The following is a 22,224-nucleotide window of genomic DNA, read 5'->3' on the forward strand; positions in this document are numbered from 1 at the left end:
CTATTCCAACGCAAGTATATTCTGGACTTACTAAAGGAAACAGGTCTACTGGGAGAAAAATAAGCTTGCACTCTGGTGGAACCTAACACTAAATTGGGAGGAGATATAGCAGTCCACCAGTGGACAAGGGGAGGTATCAAATGTTGGTGGGCCGGTTGATCTACCTATCACACCAAGTCAGATATTGCCTATGTAGTTAGCTTAGTAAGCCAATTTATGCATAATCTAAATGAGGATCACAAGCAAGCTGTAAGAAGAATATTGTGCTATCTGAAAACAACACCAGGCAAGGGGATTTTGTTTAGATCAATAAATGCTTTAGACACCCAAGGCTACACAAATGCGGATTATGTTGGATCCTTAATTGATAGAAGGTCTACCGTCGGATAATGTGTGTTTCTAGGTGGAAACTTGGTCTCTTGGCGAAGTAAGAAGTAGAGTATTATGGCAAGGTCAAGTGTTGAAGTAGAATTTAGGGCTATGGCACTTGGTTTATGTGAGTTATTATGGCTAAGAATTATTCTAGAGGATCTAAAAATTACTGCTAATGGTCTAATCAAATTATTTTGTGATAATCAATCAATCATAAGCATTGCTCATAATCCTGGGCAGCATGACAAGACGAAGCACATAGAGATTGACCGACATTTTATAAAGGAGAAGCTTGAGAAAGGTTTGAAACAAGTAATTGATCTTCTAACAAAGGGACTGGCTACTAGAAGATTTGAAGACCTAGTATGCAAACTGAGAATGGTTGATATTCATTCACTAGCTTGAGGGGGAGTGTTGATTCCCGTAAGAAATTCAAGAGAAAGAGAAAAGGAAAGGAAAGCAACCTTAATGTGTTGGAAGCTAATCTAGAATGTTATGTCTTTTAGAAATTTCTAAATTCAGTTTAGTATAGTTTCTTAATTCTGGTTTAGGATATTTTCCTAAATTGTGTTGTTGTAAATACACAACCCTATAACTAGGGTTGTATCCTAATGAGAAGAAACACGCGGATTATTCCATTCTCACAGTTTATATTGGGAAATTCACCATGTCAGTTTGTTCGGCTGCAATTTTATGCATATTCAAAATGTAGTTATGTGGTTCATTTACTTATTAATTAATTAATTAGACATAAATTTAATGCAGTTCAAAATCTGAATTTACTTACTGAAAAAAAGAAATTACTTTGGAATTTTTACTTGCTACTTCATAAAAGAGATGTATATAACTTGAAAAACATTCAACTATTTAATTCTAATGTTATACAAGCATTAATATAGATTTCACTTTTTCAATACCTGTGGAGGAGAGTATGGAGAATTTTCTAATTATTATTGGATTATATCAAAGATTTGCTATGAGCACTTACCTCTATGCTCTAGCAATGGATAACATTACTTAGCTCATCCAAGAAAAGTGCTTTAGTAACATGTTATTTTTATATAATATTGTCTTAGTGCTTGAGGTGGAAAAAAAGGTGTGTACTAAAGCTCAATTTAAAATCCAACACTTCAAGTTGAGCAAGTCAAAAACTAAATATATAGTGTCAAGTTCGAAAAAGTAGAAATGTAGATGATGTTGTGGTGATACTTGGACTATGGTATTTAAAAAAAAAAAATTCAGTTTAGATATCTCATATTCAATTATCACAACATATCAAACCTTTATTCCACTGTGGGGTCGACTACATAAATTTTAGATTTTTAATCATTTATATCCATTGCGCGATATCTTTAATAAGACCCATATCCTTAGTATCAAACCTACCTGTCTCCAATCAAGTTTTTTCTTTTGGTCTTCCTCTACCTCCTTTGCTAGATACTTGTTCCACTCCATCAACTCTATTCACAGGAGCCTTTATTGGTCTACTTTTCATTTGACTAAACCAAATTAATCATGTCTCACATTTTATTTTCAATAAGAGCCACTTTGACCTTATTACTAATAATCTTATTTCTAATTTTACCTTCTCTTGTATGTCTACACATCCATCTCAGCATTCTCATCTCAGTTATGCTCAGATCTTGCACGTGTTGGTACTTTACTACACAACATTCTTGTGCCATACAACAAAGTTGATCTTATAGCTAATCTTATAAAATTTTCCTTTCAATTTTAGTGGAATCACAATCAAATAGAACACCAGACGCAGCTTTCCACTTCAACCAACTCACCTTAATTGTATGAGTAACATCCTCATTAATCTCCCCATCTTTTTGGATGATTGGTGATCTTCCAGTTTTATCATAACATCATCCACACTTATGTTCTAACTAAACTTACATTCGATATATTTGGTTTTCACCCTACTTAATCTAAATCATTTAGATTCTAAAGTGTTCCTCCATAATCAAGCTTAATATTCACCATAGTTGTCAAAGGCTTAAGGTGCATTGAGGGACATGAGTGCCTAGAGCCTAGGCGTGAGCCTTCTGGATGCAAGGTGAACATTAAAAAAAACTGTATAAAATATTTATCCATCATTATTTTCAATATATACTTATAAAAAGGTAAATGCAAACTTATATAATAATATGCAACTTGTGGAAATTGCAAAAACTAACCATATCTTAAATAGAAAATTCGTTTTTAACCCCTTCCCTAAAAAAAAAAAAAAAAAAAACATTTTTAACACCTCAAACAAATTAATTGCACTCTATAGCCACTTTACCAATTTTGACCCTACTAACTAATTTTACAAATCTACCATTTCATTTAAACGTTTTGACCTTGCCAATTTTGACCCTGCCACATAACTAGTTTAGGTATCTTCTCTAAAAAAAAGTGGCTATAGAATGTAATTAGTATGTTTGAGGGGCTAAAAACGTTTTTTTTCAAGAAAGGGGTTCAAAATGGCTGTGTCCATTTTTTTTTTTTTTTTGTTGTTAAAATCATATATAACAAATAACCAACACTATTTAACCAAATAACTAAATAATGGGGTGTTTTATTGTTTTCTCAAATTTCTTCATTTTTTTTTTTTTTTTGGTTGCTAAAAAGGAAGACTTTCATTTAAGAATAAAAAATTACAACGACCAGAAATGGAGGCCTCCCTTTTATCCAAGGCTAGAACCTCATTAGGGCAGCACAAAGTGCTGGCTTATTGAAGAAGAGAAAACAATTTTAGCTAACAGATGAGCAAGTCTATTTGCATGTCAGTGACTAAAATTAAAAGACCAATCTTCTTTTAATTTTTTCTGGTCATTACTAGTTAGATTTTAACAAGTTCATCAAAAAACAAAAAGAAAATTACATAGGAGCAAACGCCTTGCACCTTGCACCTCAAGGTAAGGAGCATCTTAATGCCTAGGCCCTCAACTGAGACTTGAGCCTAGGCATGCCATTATTTAGTTATTCTCCTTTCCTTCAACTCCATTAGCCTTCTAACTTCCTCAAAACTGTCCCCCAACCCCCAAAAATAATAAATAAATATTTATCATCCTTTGCAACCTAAAGCAGATATAGCACATGTCTGCAGCTACTAAATTATGTTAATATGTTATCCAACAAATTCAGCATTTAATACTTTTTAAATTGACAACAATATTTACTTTTTTTTTGAGAAAAAAGTAATTGATTTTAATAGTGTTAAGAAAACCAACTGGACTGGCCAATTTATTTAGTGACCTGAGAGGTTGAACCAGGAACCAGAAGAACTGATCCAGTTGAACACCCCCTCCCCCCAAAATCAGAAAACAATCAGAGAAAAACTGGGAGAGCTCAAGCTTCTTCACCATGGAGATCTGAAGGCATCAAAACAAAGGTTTGAGCGACAATAGAGATCTAACGCATTTGGTGTGTGTGTGTGTGTGTGTGTGAGAGAGAGAGAGAGAGAGAGAGAGAGAGAGTAAAGGTTCAAGTGATAATGGAGCTTTGGAACAAAGTAAGTGATGGAAGGAAAGGGAAGATGTCAAGGTAAAGGTTTGAGCGAAAAGGGAGATCTGAAGCATGAGAGAGAGAGAGAGAGAGTAAATGACAGTGGGAGGGGGAAAGAGTTCACAGTAAGTAGTAGATAGCTTTCATCATTTGAACTTTCATAGACAATCAGCAGGATGATATAAAAATCAATCCACACTTTTTTTTAAACGAACCCCTTTAATGCCTATAGAGTGTGTATGATATATAAATATTAGTATCCAGCTTGCATTTGCACTTTGGTAGTGGATCCAAGACTCCAAGCCACTATTTGATTTTTTTTTTCTTACTTTTTATATGTATATATATAAATTTTATGCAAAACATTTTAAACTTAAAAAGAATGTTATTATAGATTATATAATGTGTTTCAATTTTTTATGTTTAGATCATATATTTAATTATTTTGTATTTATTTAATAAAATTGCACCGAGATCAACCCCTGCCTAACCATAAACCCTTCACCTTCTCTCCTTTCTGATTTAATATCCCGTTCAGTTTTCAAAACATTGGATTTTAACAGTGTTTGATCAGCACATGGAGGAAGGGATGTCTGATTTGTTAGATAATGGAACATGGGATTGTTCCCCTTCCTTTAGGGAAGTCCCCCGTTGGCTGCCGATGGGTGTTCACTGTCAAAGTTGGCCTTGATGGTTCTATTGATTGCTTGAGGGCTTGGTTGGTTGTTAACGGTTATTGTAAAATTTTGGCCTGGATTATAGTGAAACATTTTCTCCTATTGCCGAGATTGCTTAGTTTGTCTCTTTCTTCCTATTGCTACCATTTGTTAGTGGCCACCCTACCAGCTCGACATCAAGAATGTTTTCCTCCATGGTGATTTGCAAGAGGAGGTATATATGGAGCAATCTCCTCCTGCATATGGATTTGTTGCTTAGGGGGAGTCTAAGTTGGTTTATCATCTTTAGAAATCATCTTTTTTCTTTTTTTGTTTTGAAAGAAGGTAAAATTATATTACATTAATGCTTAAAAGACAACAAAAATGACGCCAACAAAACCCCACAACAGAAACCTCAACAAGAACATGGCCCAACACACCAAATTGACCCCATAATCAGAACAGCTAACATGAGATATTCAAAACACACTCCAACCCCAGAAAGCAGACAAAGCCACCAGATCCCCCAGAAGACCAAGAAAACCCACAACTGAAGCTAATACCAGCAAGAGACTGGAGCTGAAACCGATCAAAATGCACATGACCATCACTGAAACCAAAGAACAGGAGCAGAATTTAGAAATCCATTCATCTGAGAATCTTGCCAAAACCCAAAAATCCAAACCTGCAACGAAACATAAAAAATACATGCAGAAACTAGCAAAACATGGTTAAGACCAATCTGCCCCCAGACGAAACCAAACCATTGTGGAAAGGGCTGATCAGCCCCTGGCCAAAAACCAAACCTCCCAACATGCTTCCTCATAGCACACTTAAAATCTTCAAAACACAACAAGAACGCAGCAGGGGGATGACAAAGAAGACATGAAATACTGAAATCCAATGCTTCCAAGAATCAGAGATCAAAACTGAAGGCCCACAGACCCCAACCAGGAGAACTTTGATAATTCCCAGACCACCAGCATTAGATTTTGAGATCTGGACCATAAAGCTACACAATAACTACAACATATAAAGAACCCAGTAGCTAACACCAGGAACTCCACTCAATTCACTGCCACCCTCTTTGCTTAAACAGCATGCTCATGATCAATAATTGCCTTTAGAACACTGGCCTCCCCATCTTTAGCCGACAGACACCAAACTTTCCCAATGAACCAAGTTGTCTCAGCCTTAGCCTGTAAATCTAAATAATCATCCCAAAAACCCACAGAGCTACTATGGACAAAATGGGAACCATTGACCACCTGCATCCTATAAAGCATGGACACTTCCTAGCAGTTGCTGTACTGATGTCGTTGGCATGTCAAACACTCTGACATGCCTTTGACACATTGGAGACACCAACTTGGCATGTCTAACACTTTCTTAAAATTTGTTAAAAGGATACAAGTGGGGGCACTTGTAGGACATGTGTGTCCCCTATGCAGACACTCATAGCACATGCTTGTCCTTTATTGGGACAATTTGAAGACAAAAAGTAAAGAGTTTCTTTTTTACTCTTTATTTTTATGACTTGGCAATTACATTTTTTTCCATGTTTTGATTGCATGAATGTTCAGTTTTCATACCTTTCTATTCTGTAGCTCTTTAAACATCAACTAGATTGTAAGGGTGGGAGACGACAAGACTATCAGTTTATTGCTAATTAGATTAGACTTATACATTTGGAATTTTGGCTTACTAAATTTTAAATGCATATTTGTAAGTCGTCAAATAGTTTTGATACTTTATTACGCTTTAAAAATATAAAAAATTACCTTATTAAATTCAATGTTGTGTCCCCTTATCCCATGTCTCGTGTCCCCATATTGCCATGTCTGTGTTCATGCTTCATAGCTTGCATCTAGATCTCAAAATTCAAGTTGTCCCTAGTCTGATGGCCTTCCTCTAAAGTAAAATTAACCAAACCCGATGAAGACCGATTGTTTCCAATCCTCCTTTTCCTTCTAGTTCTTTGAAAAGTGAAATGAATAGTCCTTAACTTCCTTCCCCCAGATTTAAGTACAGAAGTCCTAACCTACCACAACCTTTTGTTAGTGACCCCTGAGTCCTAACCATTGAGAGGTCCTTGGCACAAAATCATCTTTAAATAAAAAAATTGAACTTTCCATGGTTTATGACTATTGCAAATGGAGTTCCCAAAAACTTGGAGTGAAAAACCAAGCCTTACATTCAAAGAAGGCAGCATAGTTGAGATAAGTTAAATTCCAAGAATGGATTCAAAGAAGCCCAAAACCCCCTTGTGAGTCCCAACCTCAAACCTTGAAAAACCAAAGCATGAATTGATTGGCACTAGGAAAAACAAGCACCTCCCAAACATTAGTTCTTGAAAGAACAGAAGATTCAACATTTTCCCACACAAACTTCTTACGTCTTTAGATAGCTAGCCCCCCATAACCCCCCACAAAGGAAATGGGAATGATGGACAAATTTACTTCTTCTCTGACCATCAAAGAGTCATAATTTGTTAAACAGAGTTCCTTAAAAGACTGATCATCCCCTAAAGAATTTGAATAATTCAAATTATCAAAGCAAGAGGGAGAATAAGAGACCTCAGAAACATGTTTGACTAGAGCTGAATTGAATCCACAGGATCCACCAAAGAATCATTAGAATCGTTGTATGGGCTAAAGCAATCTCCTTGGTGTTTGTTTGGCCAGTTTAACACTGTTGTGTAGTCTTTTGGCTTGACTAGGAGTAATGCTGATCACTCTGTTTTCTATCAGCATTCCTCTGGTGGTACTATATATTTGGTTTTATATGTTGATGATATTGTGATCAATGGAGATTATGAGATCCCCAATTGAAAGGTCATTTGCATTCTCATTTTTAGACTAAGGATCTTGGCATATTAAGGTATTTTCTCAGCATTGAGGTGACTCAGTCTGCACATGGTATTTGTAGCTAACAACGCAATTATGCATTTGATATTTTGGAGGAGATTGGGACACTTGATTCTAGACCATTTGATAGTTCCAAAGATCCTAATGTGAAGTTGGTTCTTGGTCAAGGGGAGCCTATAGCTGATCTAGGATGATATAGACGACTGGTGGGGAAACTTAATTATCTCACTCTCATTTGGTCGGATATCTCTTTTGCAGTGAGTGTAGTAAGCCAATTTTTAGATAGTTTGTGTGATAGTAATTAGCATTCTCTAGTTCATATCTTGAGATATATTAAGGGATCCCCAGGTCAAGGTTTGTTGTTTGAGAACCAAGGCCACACACAAATTACTAGGAATATTGACACAGATTAGACAGGTAGTCTTTTAGATATGTGTTCTACTTCAAGGTACTGTGTCTTGGTTCGAAGTAATCTAGTTTCTTGGAAGGGCAAGAAACAATATGCCATGGCACAGCCTAGTGCGAAAGCTGAGTATAAGGCTATGGCTCTAGCTATATGTGGGCTTATCTAGATTTGAAAACTTGCTAAGGAATTGAGATTTGGAGAGTCAGGCACTATGAATCTTACATGTGATAATCAAGCCACCCTTCATATTGCTTCCAATCTAGTCTTTCATGAAAGGACTAAGCACATTGATATCTATTACCATTTTGTCAAAGAAAAGAAGCTTTCTTGGAGAGATTAACACTTCTTTTGTTTGGTCTAATGATCAATTGGTTGTATCTGTTTATTAAATCACTTCAAGGTATATATATTGACTACATTTGTAATAAGATTGGCACATATGATATGTATGTGCCAGCTTGAGGGGAAGTGTTGAAGAGTAGTTTGTTTTGTACATAGTAGGTTCTACATATAAATAGGAGATTTATGCAGTTTAGTTAGTTACACGAGCTAAATATACAGAATTTTTTTTCCTCTCTCCTTTCGTGCTTTCTCTCCTTCAACATCAAAAACTAGTAGTATCTATCTAGAAAGGATTAAGTAAAACCTACCTTCCCAGAATATAAAAGATCGAAATGTCCACCTGTCCCAACAGAAGGAATCTTTCCCCATGACAATGCATCAAGACTCCCCTGAAGATCATCCAGACCTCCATTTTTGGCAGCTTTAATGAGGGAAGAAGCTGGATTCTGCAAAAAGGTTTGCAAGCATTGGGCTAAAAGTCACAAAAAACCAGCCATCATATGACAAATAAAAAAAATTAAAAACAAAAAGAGTTGCAAGGAATATATATTACAGAGAAGCATGCTTGCATGAAGGGTGATGATACAGATGTGCGTTTTCTCTGCTCTGCCAGCCCTTTGGCATTTAAGCTAAGAAACTCTCCAGTAACTGAAAGACAATCTGCAGCAAGAAGCAAGTGCTCCAGAAGTATAGTCTTCCCAGTATCCAATATTGCTGACTTCAAACTCTACATTCGAAATTGCCTTGTCCAATTAGGAACAGTAATGAATATCACAAATTGCAGCTAAGAAAAAGAAGGTGAATAGAACCCACAGTCACAAAGTATTTCCATGCAACATCTATTCCATAACCTGAAGTCAGATCATGAATATCATCCGGATGACTGCGTTCCCAGTCTATCATATCCATTATTGGGAGACAATTGTCCACAACAGAAGTCCAGAAATTTGTTCTTTTACGGTTCTCTGACATAAAGACTCTCAAGTAAAGTTCACCAGAAGAACAACTCTGAGATCTTGACATAGTTGGCTGGTCTTTCCATAATATGTCGACCTTTTTAAAGTCCGGGAATCCTAAAATACATATCAGAATGTAAAAGGACAGAGTAAACATCAAGAGTTAGGATCAATGAGTAAAGCCCATTTTCATTTGGGACCAGACAAAGTAGATCACAATCATTAATTTGGGAACCAAGTAGTCCAATCACAGCCACAAAGTATTGGCAAAACCTAGATAAAAGTATGTGGGTCTAAATTAGGTAACTGCAAAAGGTTCACAGTGAGAAATTTAAATTATTAAATTTTAGTTTATTATATTGGGATTTAGGTTTTATTTAAAATTTAGGATTTAGAATTTAGATTAATAGCTTTTTATGTATTTTGTCTAAGATTAATTTAGATTTTAACTTTTATTTTGAGTCTGATCTGTTTAGAAATTTTATTTTATCTTATTTTAGTATAACTTAGCCCATTGGTGAGACAATCAGAGTAGGTAATTGATTTGGAATAAAATTGTGGTTTCTTCCCTTTGCTGAATTCTCTCTCTCAGGTCTCGCTCTCCCTCTTTACTTCCTCTCCTTCTTCTACACCAGATTTCTTCTATCCTCCCCCATTTTCTTCTCTTCTCCTTCAATTTTCTGCAATCTTCCTTGCTATCCACATCAGTTCATAATTGTTTCATCATTATATAGCCAATAATTTGGTCAAAAACAATACATAATAGAAGTAAACAAAAAGAAAGTTGGCAATGAATTCAATTAGGCCCTATCGTTTCCTCTACAAACATTCTAAGTGATTAATTAATTTATTAATGGAGTATATTTCTTACTAATAGAAGTTCTACAGAACCCTACCCCATAGAAAAGCCATGAGATCTTGACTTCATTCACTACAAAGCCTTGACTCCGAACTACTCAGAGATGGCTAAACAAATCACTCTTTGTCAACAATCCATATTTGGAACCTATCCTGACTACATTTATTTATTTATAGTCTGTTTGATAATGTTTTTGTTTCTATGAAAACAGAACTAAAAACGTCATTGGACAACTTTATAAATATTAAAAAAAAAAAGTGAATAAAAAATAAGAATTGGACTAAGCTGAACAAAAGAGAGTTGTTTTCACTTACAACAACAATCACAAGCCTTAATCCCACTACTTGGGATCGACTATATGAATTCTAGATCTCCAATGGCCATATCCTCAAAAAGTTGTTTTCACTCTTCTTTTTTTTTAAATGTTTCCATTTCCAAAAATGTGCCTTCCAATACTGTTGAAAACTGGAACAAGCAATCAGAATAAGGCTTGGATTGGAAGAACACAAAAGGAACTCAACTTCTGTCTTAATGACTTGAATATTCATAAGGTGTTTAAATAGACTAAAGTTCCTACAATCTAGGAAATTTAAAATACAAACAAACTTATTTAAAATACAAATACAACAACATATCTAAGATATAACAAATCTCCTAAATTTTAGAGATAGATAAGATTCTATCTCCTCCTAGATTTTAGAGAGATTGGAGCTGCCTTAACTTAATCATGATTGGAAGCATTATCGACATTATCTTGATCATCATATTTCAACACTCGCCCTCAAGCTGAGGAATGAATATCTATCATTCCAAGCTTGCATATTAGATCTTCAAACCTCTTGGCTGCCAAGCCTTTTGTGAATACATCAGCTACCTATTCCTCAGATGACACACGAGGGATATAGATTAGTCTTGCATCCAATTTTTCTTTGATAAAATGTCGGTCTATCTCAATATGTTTTGTTCTGTCATGTTGAACAGGATTGTGTGCAATGCTTATAGCGAATTTGTTATCACAAGATAACTCAATTGCTCCCTTAGCTTTTATCTTCAAATCCTCTAGGATAATCTTGAGCCATAACAATTCACATATTCCGAGGGCCATAGCCCTAAACTTTGATTCTACACTTGATCTTGCCACGATACTCTGTTTCTTACTCATCCAAGACACTAGATTCCCACCTAGGAATACACAATATCCTGTGGTTGATCTTCTATCAGTGATAGATCCAGCATAGTCTGCATCAGTAAAGCCTTTAACATCAATTTCCCTTCCTCTTCTAAACAATAGACCTCTACCTGGATTAGTCTTGAGATAGCTAAGTATCCTCCTTACTGCTTGCATGTGCTCCTCAGTTGGGTTATGCATAAATTGACTCACGAGACTAACAACAAAGGTAATATCTAGTCTAATATGAGAAAGATGTATTAATCTGCCCACTAACCTTTGATATCTACCTTTGTCAATCGGTTGACTGTCAGGATTCTGCCATAGTTTTCCATTAGGTTCCACTAGGACACTAGAACCCTTACCTCCAGTAAGCCCTGTTTCAGCAAGTAGATCCAAAATATATTTACGTTGATACAGGGAAGATACCATCTTTAGAGTAAGCCACTTCAATGCCTAAATATCTGAGGATACCAAGATCCTTGATTTCAAATTCTTGAGCCAGATTCCTTTTTAGCAGTATTTGTTCCTCATCATCTCCTGTCACAATTATGTCATCCACATATACTAGCAAGGCTGTAATTTTTCCTTCCCTTGAGTGCTTCATGAAGAGTGTATGGTCACCCTGACTTTGACTGTATCCCATAGTTTTCATGGCTTTAGAAAACCTCCCAAACCAGGCCCTTGGAGACTGTTTGAGCCCATAGAGAGCTTTCTTGAGCCTGCATATTTTTCCCTTTTCTTCTCCTTGAAATCCTGGAGGCAACTCCATGTATACTTCTTCTTCTAAGTCTCCATGAAGAAAGGCATTTTTAACATCAAATTGTTGCAATGTCCATCCAAAACATGCTGCCAAAGAAATCAAAATTCTTATTGTTGCCATCTTAGCTACTGGAGAAAATGTTTCAAAATAGTCTATGCCATAGGATTGAGTGTATCCTTTGGCTACTAACCTGGCCTTGTATCTGTCCAACGTTCCATCAACGTTGTATTTTACATTAAAAACCCATTTGCAGCCTACTGGCAAAACCCCTCTTGGTTGTGACACAATTTCCCAAGTCTGATTTTTATTTAAGGCTCACATCTCTTCTATCATGGCTTGCTTCCAATTCTGATCTCTTAGGGCCTCTTCTACTGAGTTAGGAACGACAATTGAATCCAAAGATGCTAGAAACCCTTTGTGTTTTTGAGACAGCCGGTGGTAGGATAAAAAATTAGTTAGAGGGTGTTGGGTACAACTTCGAACACCCTTCCTGATAGCAATGGGAAGATTTAAATCATCATAGCTTGGGTTAGAAATATTAGAGCAGTCTGAAACAGGAAGCTGGGAATCTGAAACAGGAAGCTGGGATTCATTTTTTGGGATAAAAGATTGTATAAATTCCTTACCTTAACTAGGATCAGATGGTGGCACTTGTTGTGGATCCAGGATAGGCTGTCTTCTTCTGAAAACATAAAGAGATCCCTTAAACTAGCCTGGAAGCTGCTGGAGCTACTGGCTGGATTTCTGGTTATGAATCTCAGGATCAATCTGAGGTGAGGGAGGACTAAAAGAGGACTGAGAGGAAGGAGGCTGCTGAGATGGAGATGGAGGAATGTTAGGCACTTGAAAAATATCCCCAACCGCTGCCTGGTCACCATCCAAGTGCTCCCCCTGATGACCAGTCTGATGAGAAGAGAAAAAGAGTTGGGTTTCAACAAATGTAACACCCTTTGAGATATAAAATTTCTTTGTCGTTGGATGATAGCATTTGTATCCTTTTTGGGTAGGAGAATAGCCTAGGAAAACACACTTTAAGGCCCTTGGATCAAGTTTGTCTCTGTTTTGCTTGGGAATATGGACGAAAGAGACACACCCAAAGACCTTTAGAGGGAGAGGAGAATGCTGATTTAAATCTGGATAATGAGTAGATAGAAGCTGAAATGGTGTTTGATGGTTTAAGGTTTTTGAGGGTACATGGTTTATCAGGTAGGCTGTTGTAAGAGTGGCTTCCCCCCATAAATTTTTAGGCACATTATGATGATGTAGGAGACTTCGAGCAACATTAAGAAGGTGTCGCATCTTCTGTTCCGCCACTCTATTTTGTTGTGGAGTGTGGACACAAGAAGACTCATAAACTATCCCTTCTTGTTGAAAGAATTAATGCAAATGATTGTTAACATAGTCCTTTGCATTATTAGTTCGGAATTTCTGGATTGAGCACTTGAATTGAGTGGAAATTAACTTACAAAAATATGGTAAAATGATGCTAACAACAGCCTTTTCTTTTAATAAGAAAACCCAAGTCATTCTAGTACAATCATCAATAAATGAAATAAACCATCGAGCCCCCGAACAATTTGGTATTTTAGAGGGTCCCCAAAGATCGGAATGAATCAAAGAGAAAGGTGTAGATGATCTCTTATTACTAGGGGGATAAGACACTAGGTGATGCTTAGAAACAGCACACACATCACACTGAAGTTCACTAAGATCTAGGGACTGAAACAAAGAAGGAAACATTGTTTTTAGAAGAGGGAACGGAGGATGGCCAAGTCTGTAATGTTGCAGCCAAACATGTGCGGTGTGGTTAGATGTAAACTGAGAGAATGTTGCAGTCTCAAAACCTTGATTTCCAACCGAAGGGTACTCTCCTTTTCTTTCCAGAAAATACAGCCCATGCTGTTCCCTAGCTGCACCAATCATCTTCTCGATCTTCAGGGCCTGAAATTCACACATTAGCAGAGAAAGTGGCATGGCAATTTAGATCATTAGTAAGCCTATGAATAGACACAAGGTTGGTGGATAGATTTGGCACATGTAGAACTTTTTGAAGGGTAATATTGGGACTGAGAATGACTGTTCCTCAACCTTTGATGGACACTAAAGTCCCATTAGCAATGGTAATCTGTTTAGAGGTTACAATAGGCTCATAAGTGTCAAAAACCAATGGATTAGGGGTCATATGATTAGTGACTCCTAAATCTAGGATCCAAATGTCATTCTTACCAGATTTAGAGGCATTAAGAGAGCCTGAATGTAAACAATTACCTTGCTGGGCGAAAACACAGTTTCCATTGTTGATAGTCTTAAGAAAAGCCTTAAGTTTGTTAATCTCCTCACCATCAAGTTGTGCAAGATCAGTACTTGGGTTTGATTCTGTCTTACTAGTTGCTTCTCCTTCCTCGTGTTGTTCTTTGGTAGATATGTAAGCCTGTTTTTGTGCTGCCATATTTTTGAAACCTCTCCTCTCATCTTCTTTAACACAGCCTCCTTGCCATGAAGTTTGAAGCAATGATCTTGGGTATGCCTAGGCTTGTTGTAGAAACTACACCACAGTCCCTCATGATTCTTTGTCTCTATTTTACCCATTCAGAACCATGTCCCATCCTTTCTTGCTGTAACCATGGCTAATCCTTCTGTTCCACTATCATTCAACATGACTCCCCTTCGGTTTTCTTCACTCCTTACCATAGCAAAGACCTCATTCAAGGATGGTAACTTCTCCCTTCCAAAGATCTGAATCCTAACTTGATCAAACTCAGCGTTTAATCCAACTAAGAATTCCACAATCCTATATCTTTCAATAATTTGGCTAAGAGTTGCAGCATCATCACTGCATATCATCTTGATTTCTTGATATTGATCTAGCTCTAACCGAAGCCCATTCATCTTGTTAAAATACTCGGTAATAGTTAGAAATGCTTGTCTAGTGCTATTAATCTTTGTTTTGATATCAAAGATAACCGAAGCATCCTGTACCTTGGAATTAGTTTGCCTAATGGTGTCCCAAATAGCCTTGGCTAAATCTAAGAACATATAGTTTTTACTAACCTCAGGTTGCATGGCATTCCATAGCCATGACATGATAAGGGAGTCCTCGATATCCCATGTCGGAAAAGCTGGATCAATAGACTTCAGTGGCGAAGCAATGAGATGTCCTAGCTTCCCTCACCCTTTCAGGAAGGTTCGAACAAGTTGCGCCCATTGGAGGTAATTTTTACCATTCAATCTGTAGGATACATGCATTCTCGGCAGTTCTCCACTGCCTGACCCAGAAAAGGTTCCTCCACTTCCATTTGTACCGGTAATCATATCTGGTTCTGACTCACCAGTAGCTAAACCAGGATTCATCTCCGAGATCCCTGACATCCTTAGTAACGAGGAAACGAAGAGAAGGCAATGAAGGCCTAGGGAAGGAAATAAAGAACGAGAGACAAGAGTGCAATGAAGGCACAATCAAGTTCTACAAGCAGAATGAAGGCTCTGATACCATGTTGAAAACTGGAACAAGCAATCAGAATAAGGCTTGGATTGGAAGAACTCAGAAGGAACTCAAGTTCCGTCTTAATCACTTGAATATTCATAAGGTGTTTAAATAGACTAAAGTTCCTACAATCTAGGAAATTTAAAATACAAACAAACTTATTTAAAATACAAATACAACATATCTAAGATATAACAAATCTCCTAAATTTTAGAGATAGATAAGATTCTATCTCCTCCTAGATTTTAGAAAGATTGGAGCTGCTTTAACTTAATCATGATTGGAAGCATGATCGACATTATCTTGATCATCATATTTCAACAAATACTACCATTATTCTTACTCTTGTAACACTCGTATTACCATAGTAATATGATGTTACCATTGTAACATTATATAATTATTATTGTGCTATTAATAATACTATCATAATATTAAATATTAATGATTAAATTGTTAATGTAATAAGAGGAACACTGTCAATATAATATTCATGATATTGCTAATATTTATAATAATTAACAATTTTGTAGTAGATTTTAATTACTTCCTATAGTTTTAGTAATTCTATAATACTAATATTGTTATTATAAACATGAGAGTATCCATTAGAAAAATACTACAACCTGATGATAAAATTATAAATATAATAGCATTGATCTAATATAATATTATAATATTAATGACTTTTACATTGTTATTCTTAACATTGTACATTCATTGTAATGATTTTACAACTTGTTATTAATCTTGTCAATATAACAAATAATATTACAATATTAGCAATATCATGAATATTATATCAGGGCTTAATAAAACAACATAACATTCATGATATCACCAAGCCCTTCAAGTAATTATTTCTTTACCAACAATTGGCTTTTCCTGAAAATTTATCGGCAAATGTTATCTTTCTCTTCTTGGTTATTATTTCTTCAAAATCTTTGTTTCCACTTTCTTTTTGGTTGGTAGATCTATGTTTCCTTTTAGTAACAAATTATTTGAAAACATTTTGTATCTGTGCTTTTTAGCTTTACACTTTAGGACAAAGTGATTTGAGGCATAAAATACTGTTTTGACTGGAAATTAGTCTTAAGGACAAATCTAACCCAGGACTTAAACAAAAATCAGAGAAATGGTGAGTAGATGAATTAAACAAGAGCAATTTGGCACACAATAACTTAAACTTGTCATAAACTTGCACTCTTATGCTGGGTTTGGTTAGACAAAATGGTTTTTTGATGGAATGGGAATGAAATTCATTGCCATGTTTGGTGCACGCATGAAAGGAATGACCAGTCCATTCCCAGTTTATGTTTGGTATGCAGGGATTTTGATGAAATCGAATGGAATAAAAGAGCAGATGACAAAAATGCCCTCAAATTATGATTAACATTATTTAATTAAAAAAATTCATGTAGTTATTTAAAAAGCATACAAAAAAATATAAATTTCAAAAAATATTAATATTAAAAAACGAATGAAAGATAATTTTCCAAATTAATTTAAAAATAAAAAAATTGGTTTCTTCAAGATTTGATATTAATTCTATTCCTTCAACTTAATTTAAATAGTATGTCTGATTTAGCTTAATTTTTTAAATAAATATTTTATAAATTTAAACTAATGTCATATAATTGGATAAAAATTCAAACCCAACCACATTGAATAAAACACACATAACCTTAAACATATTTTAATATTCTTAAAATCCAAATATTCATGTAATTATTGAATATAGCATATAGAAAAAAAATCATTTTTAAGGGCTAAAAGAACACATAATTCCTAAAATTATCTATAATTGAAACACACAACACCAACAAAATACAAGTCTACAAATAAAATTATCTTGTTGCTGGGATGGTAGCAGTAGCAAAGGTGGTCATGGAGGATGGTAGTGGTGGCAGATCTGGTTGCAGGGGCTGGTTCCAATGGCAGAGGTGAGGGGTGGCAACAGTGGCAGAGGTGGTGCGGTCAAGGGGGTTGGCTATGGTGGCAGAGGTGGTGGTGAGGGGCAATGACGGTAGCAAGGGTGATGTCAGAAGGTGGAAAAGAAAAAGATAAGAGGAAAAAGACAACTTATTGAATGACAACGAACGATGACAGTGAGATGAAGGAGTTGGCAATAAAATGATCAATCTATTTCACTTGCTATTTATATTGGGCTTCTTATAATTTTTAATAACAAAATGAGGGTAGATTGGTAAAAAGCCAATTGATTCCATGGAACGAGTTCCATTCCATCCAATTTCTGAGGGAATGGGCATTCCCATGGGAATCGTCTATTCCATTCCCATGTTGCAACCAGACACTTTTTTTGGATTCCCTTACCCATTCCCTCATGCCTCATTCCATCCAATAATGCAGCATTAGATCAGTAATTACCTTTTACAACAGTCCCAAGAAGAAATGGTATCACAAAGTCTTGAAGGGTAGCCAGTTGCACAGATGAATTTCTAGGTCCTTCAACCATGATGACTGTGATAAAAATCTTAGCACTATTTTCTTTCTGCATGTCAACACCAGAAAAGTCCCTGCAAATTAATCAAATCATGTCAAAACTAAGATGCAAAAGCTCCATAAACAGTCATAGGTGAATGTGTGCCAGAATGCAAAAAGTTGGTCCAAGCTTTCAGAGAGCTTAATTTAAATCCAAGATCTAGAGAGAGGAAAAATATGTTGTATAGAAAATGTACAGGACAAACAAGTAGTGACACAAAAATATGAAAACATGTACTCAGGGAGAGCAACAAAACGCAACTTGCTTGTTATTTGCAACTTTGGCAGATTGCACTTTGATCTGGCATTGGTGAAGTTACTGTTCATGTGGAGGGCATTGATAATAGAATGCACTGTTAGCCTTCTCCTCTGAACTATCTCCTGAAATAGCACAATTTTAAAAAGGTTTTATAAAGGAATATAGACCTTGATATATGCACAAATGTTTATATCTTTTCAAATTTTAATACCTTAGAAATTTCAAAATGACAAACCCATGGACTGGTATGCTTATGGTTAAAGGTCTGCGTGGAGAAGCTAGCATCCATAGAGCATGGCAATTAGATATCAAAAGCATGTTAGGGCAAAATAAAGTGCAACAAGAAAAAACAAAGAAAAATTGAAAGATTACTTGCAATTAGCCAAAAAAAAAAAACAGAGAGAGAGAGAGAGAGAGATCACTCACAATATCTCGACAACAGAGACAATTTCTGAAAAGAGAAGTCTCTCTAGATGACTCTGAACCTCTAAAGCGGCATACTCAAAACCATGTGCCCATCTCCCAAGCTTCTTGGACAAGAATAGTGATGCAGTTTTATCACCACTACATTTTTTTACGCCACACTCCAAGACTTTCTACATAATCAAATTGATATGTTGATAGACATTTAAGTATTTAGAGAACTAGACAAAGATTGTTCAGAAATGAAAATATAAATTTGTTTCTAGCAGCTAATAATGTTGAGACTAAGTGGTTGTTGACATTGCATTTAAGTGAGGAGACACAGATCAAAACCCCCCTGCAAGCTAAATACATTCCTATGGTTAAACGAGATCCTAGACACAAGTGAGTTAGTAACTCAACTCAAATCAATTATACATTTTACCCAGCTACTTTGGATAGGTTACCTGAATCCTCTTTCTCCATGCCACTCTGTAAAAACCCATAGTTTCATTAAGCCACAATGATGCTTCCTATGTTATCAATCTTTCACCCACAGACATAATTACCCTCAAGTTAATGTTGGTGCATATTTAGATTAAAAAGTTAACTGCCCTTCAAGAGCTTGGGATTTTAGAGGTATCAATAGCTGACAAAAAACGCCTTCAACAATTTTACCTGAATGATAGATCATTTCTGTATGCAAAAATTAAAAGACAGAACACCTCAGCTTCTAAAATGTGGTGCAATAAGGTGGGCTTCTATAAATTACTCCACTAGTACGTAATATACACCTAATACAATTTTCCTCCAATAATTAGGTATAATATAAAGTAATGAAAACATTCTCTCTTTTGTTTTCAAAAAAATGTTACAAATTTTTTGCATCAAGAAGAGAATGCAGCTTAAAATTTTGCCACATGGTTCTTGTTGTGAGTGAAGCATCAATACGATGCCATCTTGATGGAGGGTAAAGTTGGCAACCTCAGTTGCCCAATATGGGCGCCTGATGGATGGCCACTTGGCAACCATCAAGGCCTCACCTCTCTGCTCGACGCCTCTTGATTGTCCTTTGGCCCTTTCTATTAATCATGTTATACGATCATCCCATGGCCGTCGATTCTGCCTTTATTGGATCAAATCTCAGCTGCTCAAATTATATATAAACACTACAATTCCTCGGGATTGAAGATGCGAAGAAGAATCGCAGAAAGAAGAGAAGGGAGAGAAGAGTGATCGGCAGAAAGGTTTTCTTTCAGTGAGCAAAGGTTTTTCATTCTTTCTGTTTCTCATGTAATCTTTGGTTCTTAGGGTTTGCTTCTAATCTGTATTTGGTAATTGTAAGGCTATTTTGTTAGAGAACCATTGATGTATAGACGGTATGTATTGAGGGTGTAACCTTTTTTAAAATAGTGCAGTGAGCTCTTCTTCCGAAACTCAACGTGGATGTAGCCCTATTCTGAGGTGAACCACGGTAAAAACTTTTGTCTCTCTTTCCTCGGTTCTGTTTTTCCTTTCTTGTTTGCTTGCAACTTATGTTCTGCATAAGTGTGTGTGTGATTACCTTTTGCTAAAGTGTGTGGATTCTGTGAATACTTGTTTTACTGTGTGTTTGAGTCTTTCACTCGTTACAACGGTTCTTTTGCATTGATTTGTATTGTCAATGTGACTTTCAGAAGTCAATTAACCATATGAATGTCAAGTTATGCCACTGGCAACAAACTACTAATTCAAATTCATGCTTGTTACAACACCAAATCATTAATTTAATATTGTAGGAGTTCACTAAACCCCAAGCCACTAGAATCATTAGACATGTGTCAAGCAGGCCTCTTCTATGCAATTATACACAATGACTCAATGAATAACCAGTTAAGGAAAGTCAACCGGTGTTTGTGTCTATGCTATGACAATTCTCACAAAGAGGGACATTGGTAACATCAGGGTAATAAGTAGAGAAGAAGGGTGAATTAACCTGACCAAATTTGAATCCATCAAACCACATTGTACTCTTCACACAACTGCATGGTGCGCTCTATGATTGAGGAAGGACAACTAAGTTCAACAAGCAGAGTAACATGAAGAAAACGAGGAATAATTCCAAAGATCCATATAGAAGTTGTGGAATCATTTTTATTTATTTATTTCTTGTTTACGTAACACCATATCAAGCCTTTATCCCACTATGTGGGCTAGCCTACATGAATTATAGTTTGTTGTTCATTTCATTTCTATCTCTAGTCTTATCTTCCATGAGGCTCTTATAACTTGTATTGTGCCTAAGTATATCCCACCAAGTTCTCCATGGTCTTCCTCCACCTCTTACTAAATACTTGTTCCATTCCATCTACTCTCCTCACAAAAGCCTCTACTAGTCTTTTTCTCGCATGACTAAACTATCTTAATTGCATCTCATGCATATTTTTTCAATAGGTCTCCCTTCAACCTAATTATAAATAACTTCATTCCTAATTTATCTTTTCTTGTATGGTCGCACATCTATCTCAAGATACTCAACTCCATTACAACAAATTTCTGTCTTCAACTCCATTACAACAAATTTCTGTCTTATAGCTATCTTATAAATTTTTCCTTTAACTTTAATAGAATCTTATTATCACATAAAAGACCAAATGCTCTATCCCATTTTTAGTTAATTCTATGGGTAAAGATCCTCAATAATCTCCCCATCTTTTTCAATGATTGATCCAAAATACCTTAACTAATCTTTTTTCAGTATGACTTGACCTTCCAATTTTACCATAACATCATCTACACATATTTTTACTAAACTTAAATTCCATTAAATCTGCATAACTTAAAATCTCTTGGATTCTAAAGTATTCCTCCATATCTCAACTACAAATGGCATCCACTTAATATATCAACTACAAATGGCATACACCAAAGCACCTTTGCCTAGGGACATTTAGTGAGTTCATTCGTTACTAGGGAAAATAAATACAAGCTTAAATCTGTTGGAGACTCCAGGTAACAGCAATATCTTAGTATTGATTCCTTTCCTATTGTAATAAATTTATAGCTTATGAAATCTTTCTAATTTTCTCAGTCAACCTTCTAGATTAGGAAAGGAATCCTGTAAATATTACATTCTCCTAAAATAGGAAACCTATTATATATATTCTTCAGCATCCTAGATTAGGCAATGTTTTTCCTGTATATATAGCTGAGAGATCAATGAAATCAATAAGGTGAATTTATTCTAAACCCTATTTTGTTCATGGTGTTAAAGCTTGATTTTACATAGCTTGGAATAACCAGATATGTAGAAGAAAAGGAAATGGTATTCCTTGTAATTTTATTGATATGAATGAAAATATTTATACAAGAGGTTTCCTAAGAATTTTCCTAAAATTTAGAACTAGATTACATCCCTATTATCTAAATTATATTCCTAATATCTAGGACTAGATTACAACAATATTTAAATGTACAACAAGGATAAATAACAAATAAAAATAACTGATAAGATAAACACTCTAAACTTTATCTCTAACCAAGCTATCTCTATCTCTTAGTTCTGTTGATCATCGGTTGTTGTTATCGTCTTCTTCATAGCTTGGAATCTTTATCTTTATATACTTTAACACTTCCCCTCAAGCTAGTGAATGGATGTCTACCATTCCTAGCTTGCCAAATAGCTCCTCAAATCGCTTAATGGCCAACCCTTTA

General features: G+C 35.6%; 1 protein-coding gene across 12 annotated transcripts in view; it reads right to left on the reverse strand.

The window, feature by feature from the left end:
- Positions 1 to 22,224, reverse strand: part of LOC127813056 (DNA-directed RNA polymerase IV subunit 1) — a 98,554-nt gene that overhangs the window by 28,144 nt on the left and 48,186 nt on the right. For 11 of the 12 annotated variants that reach the window (XR_008026052.1, XR_008026048.1, XR_008026051.1 and 8 more), the window contains 7 exons: positions 18,556 to 18,725; positions 18,341 to 18,407; positions 18,133 to 18,251; positions 17,757 to 17,905; positions 8,952 to 9,211; positions 8,692 to 8,865; positions 8,447 to 8,584 (listed from right to left, as the gene is read on the reverse strand). Coding sequence is in view for 2 of the 12 variants with exons in the window: in XM_052353777.1 (XP_052209737.1) it covers positions 8,447 to 8,584; positions 8,692 to 8,865; positions 8,952 to 9,211; positions 17,757 to 17,905; positions 18,133 to 18,251; positions 18,341 to 18,407; positions 18,556 to 18,725 (1,077 nt within the window). In the remaining 10 variants the exon portion in view is untranslated. Of the gene's footprint in view, positions 1 to 8,446; positions 8,585 to 8,691; positions 8,866 to 8,951; positions 9,212 to 17,756; positions 17,906 to 18,132; positions 18,252 to 18,340; positions 18,408 to 18,555; positions 18,726 to 22,224 lie in introns of those variants that run through there. The other variant, XR_008026056.1, reaches the window with a different exon arrangement.

Source organism: Diospyros lotus, chromosome 11 (genome assembly GCF_014633365.1).
Source record: "Diospyros lotus cultivar Yz01 chromosome 11, ASM1463336v1, whole genome shotgun sequence".
Classification (NCBI taxonomy): domain Eukaryota; kingdom Viridiplantae; phylum Streptophyta; class Magnoliopsida; order Ericales; family Ebenaceae; genus Diospyros; species Diospyros lotus.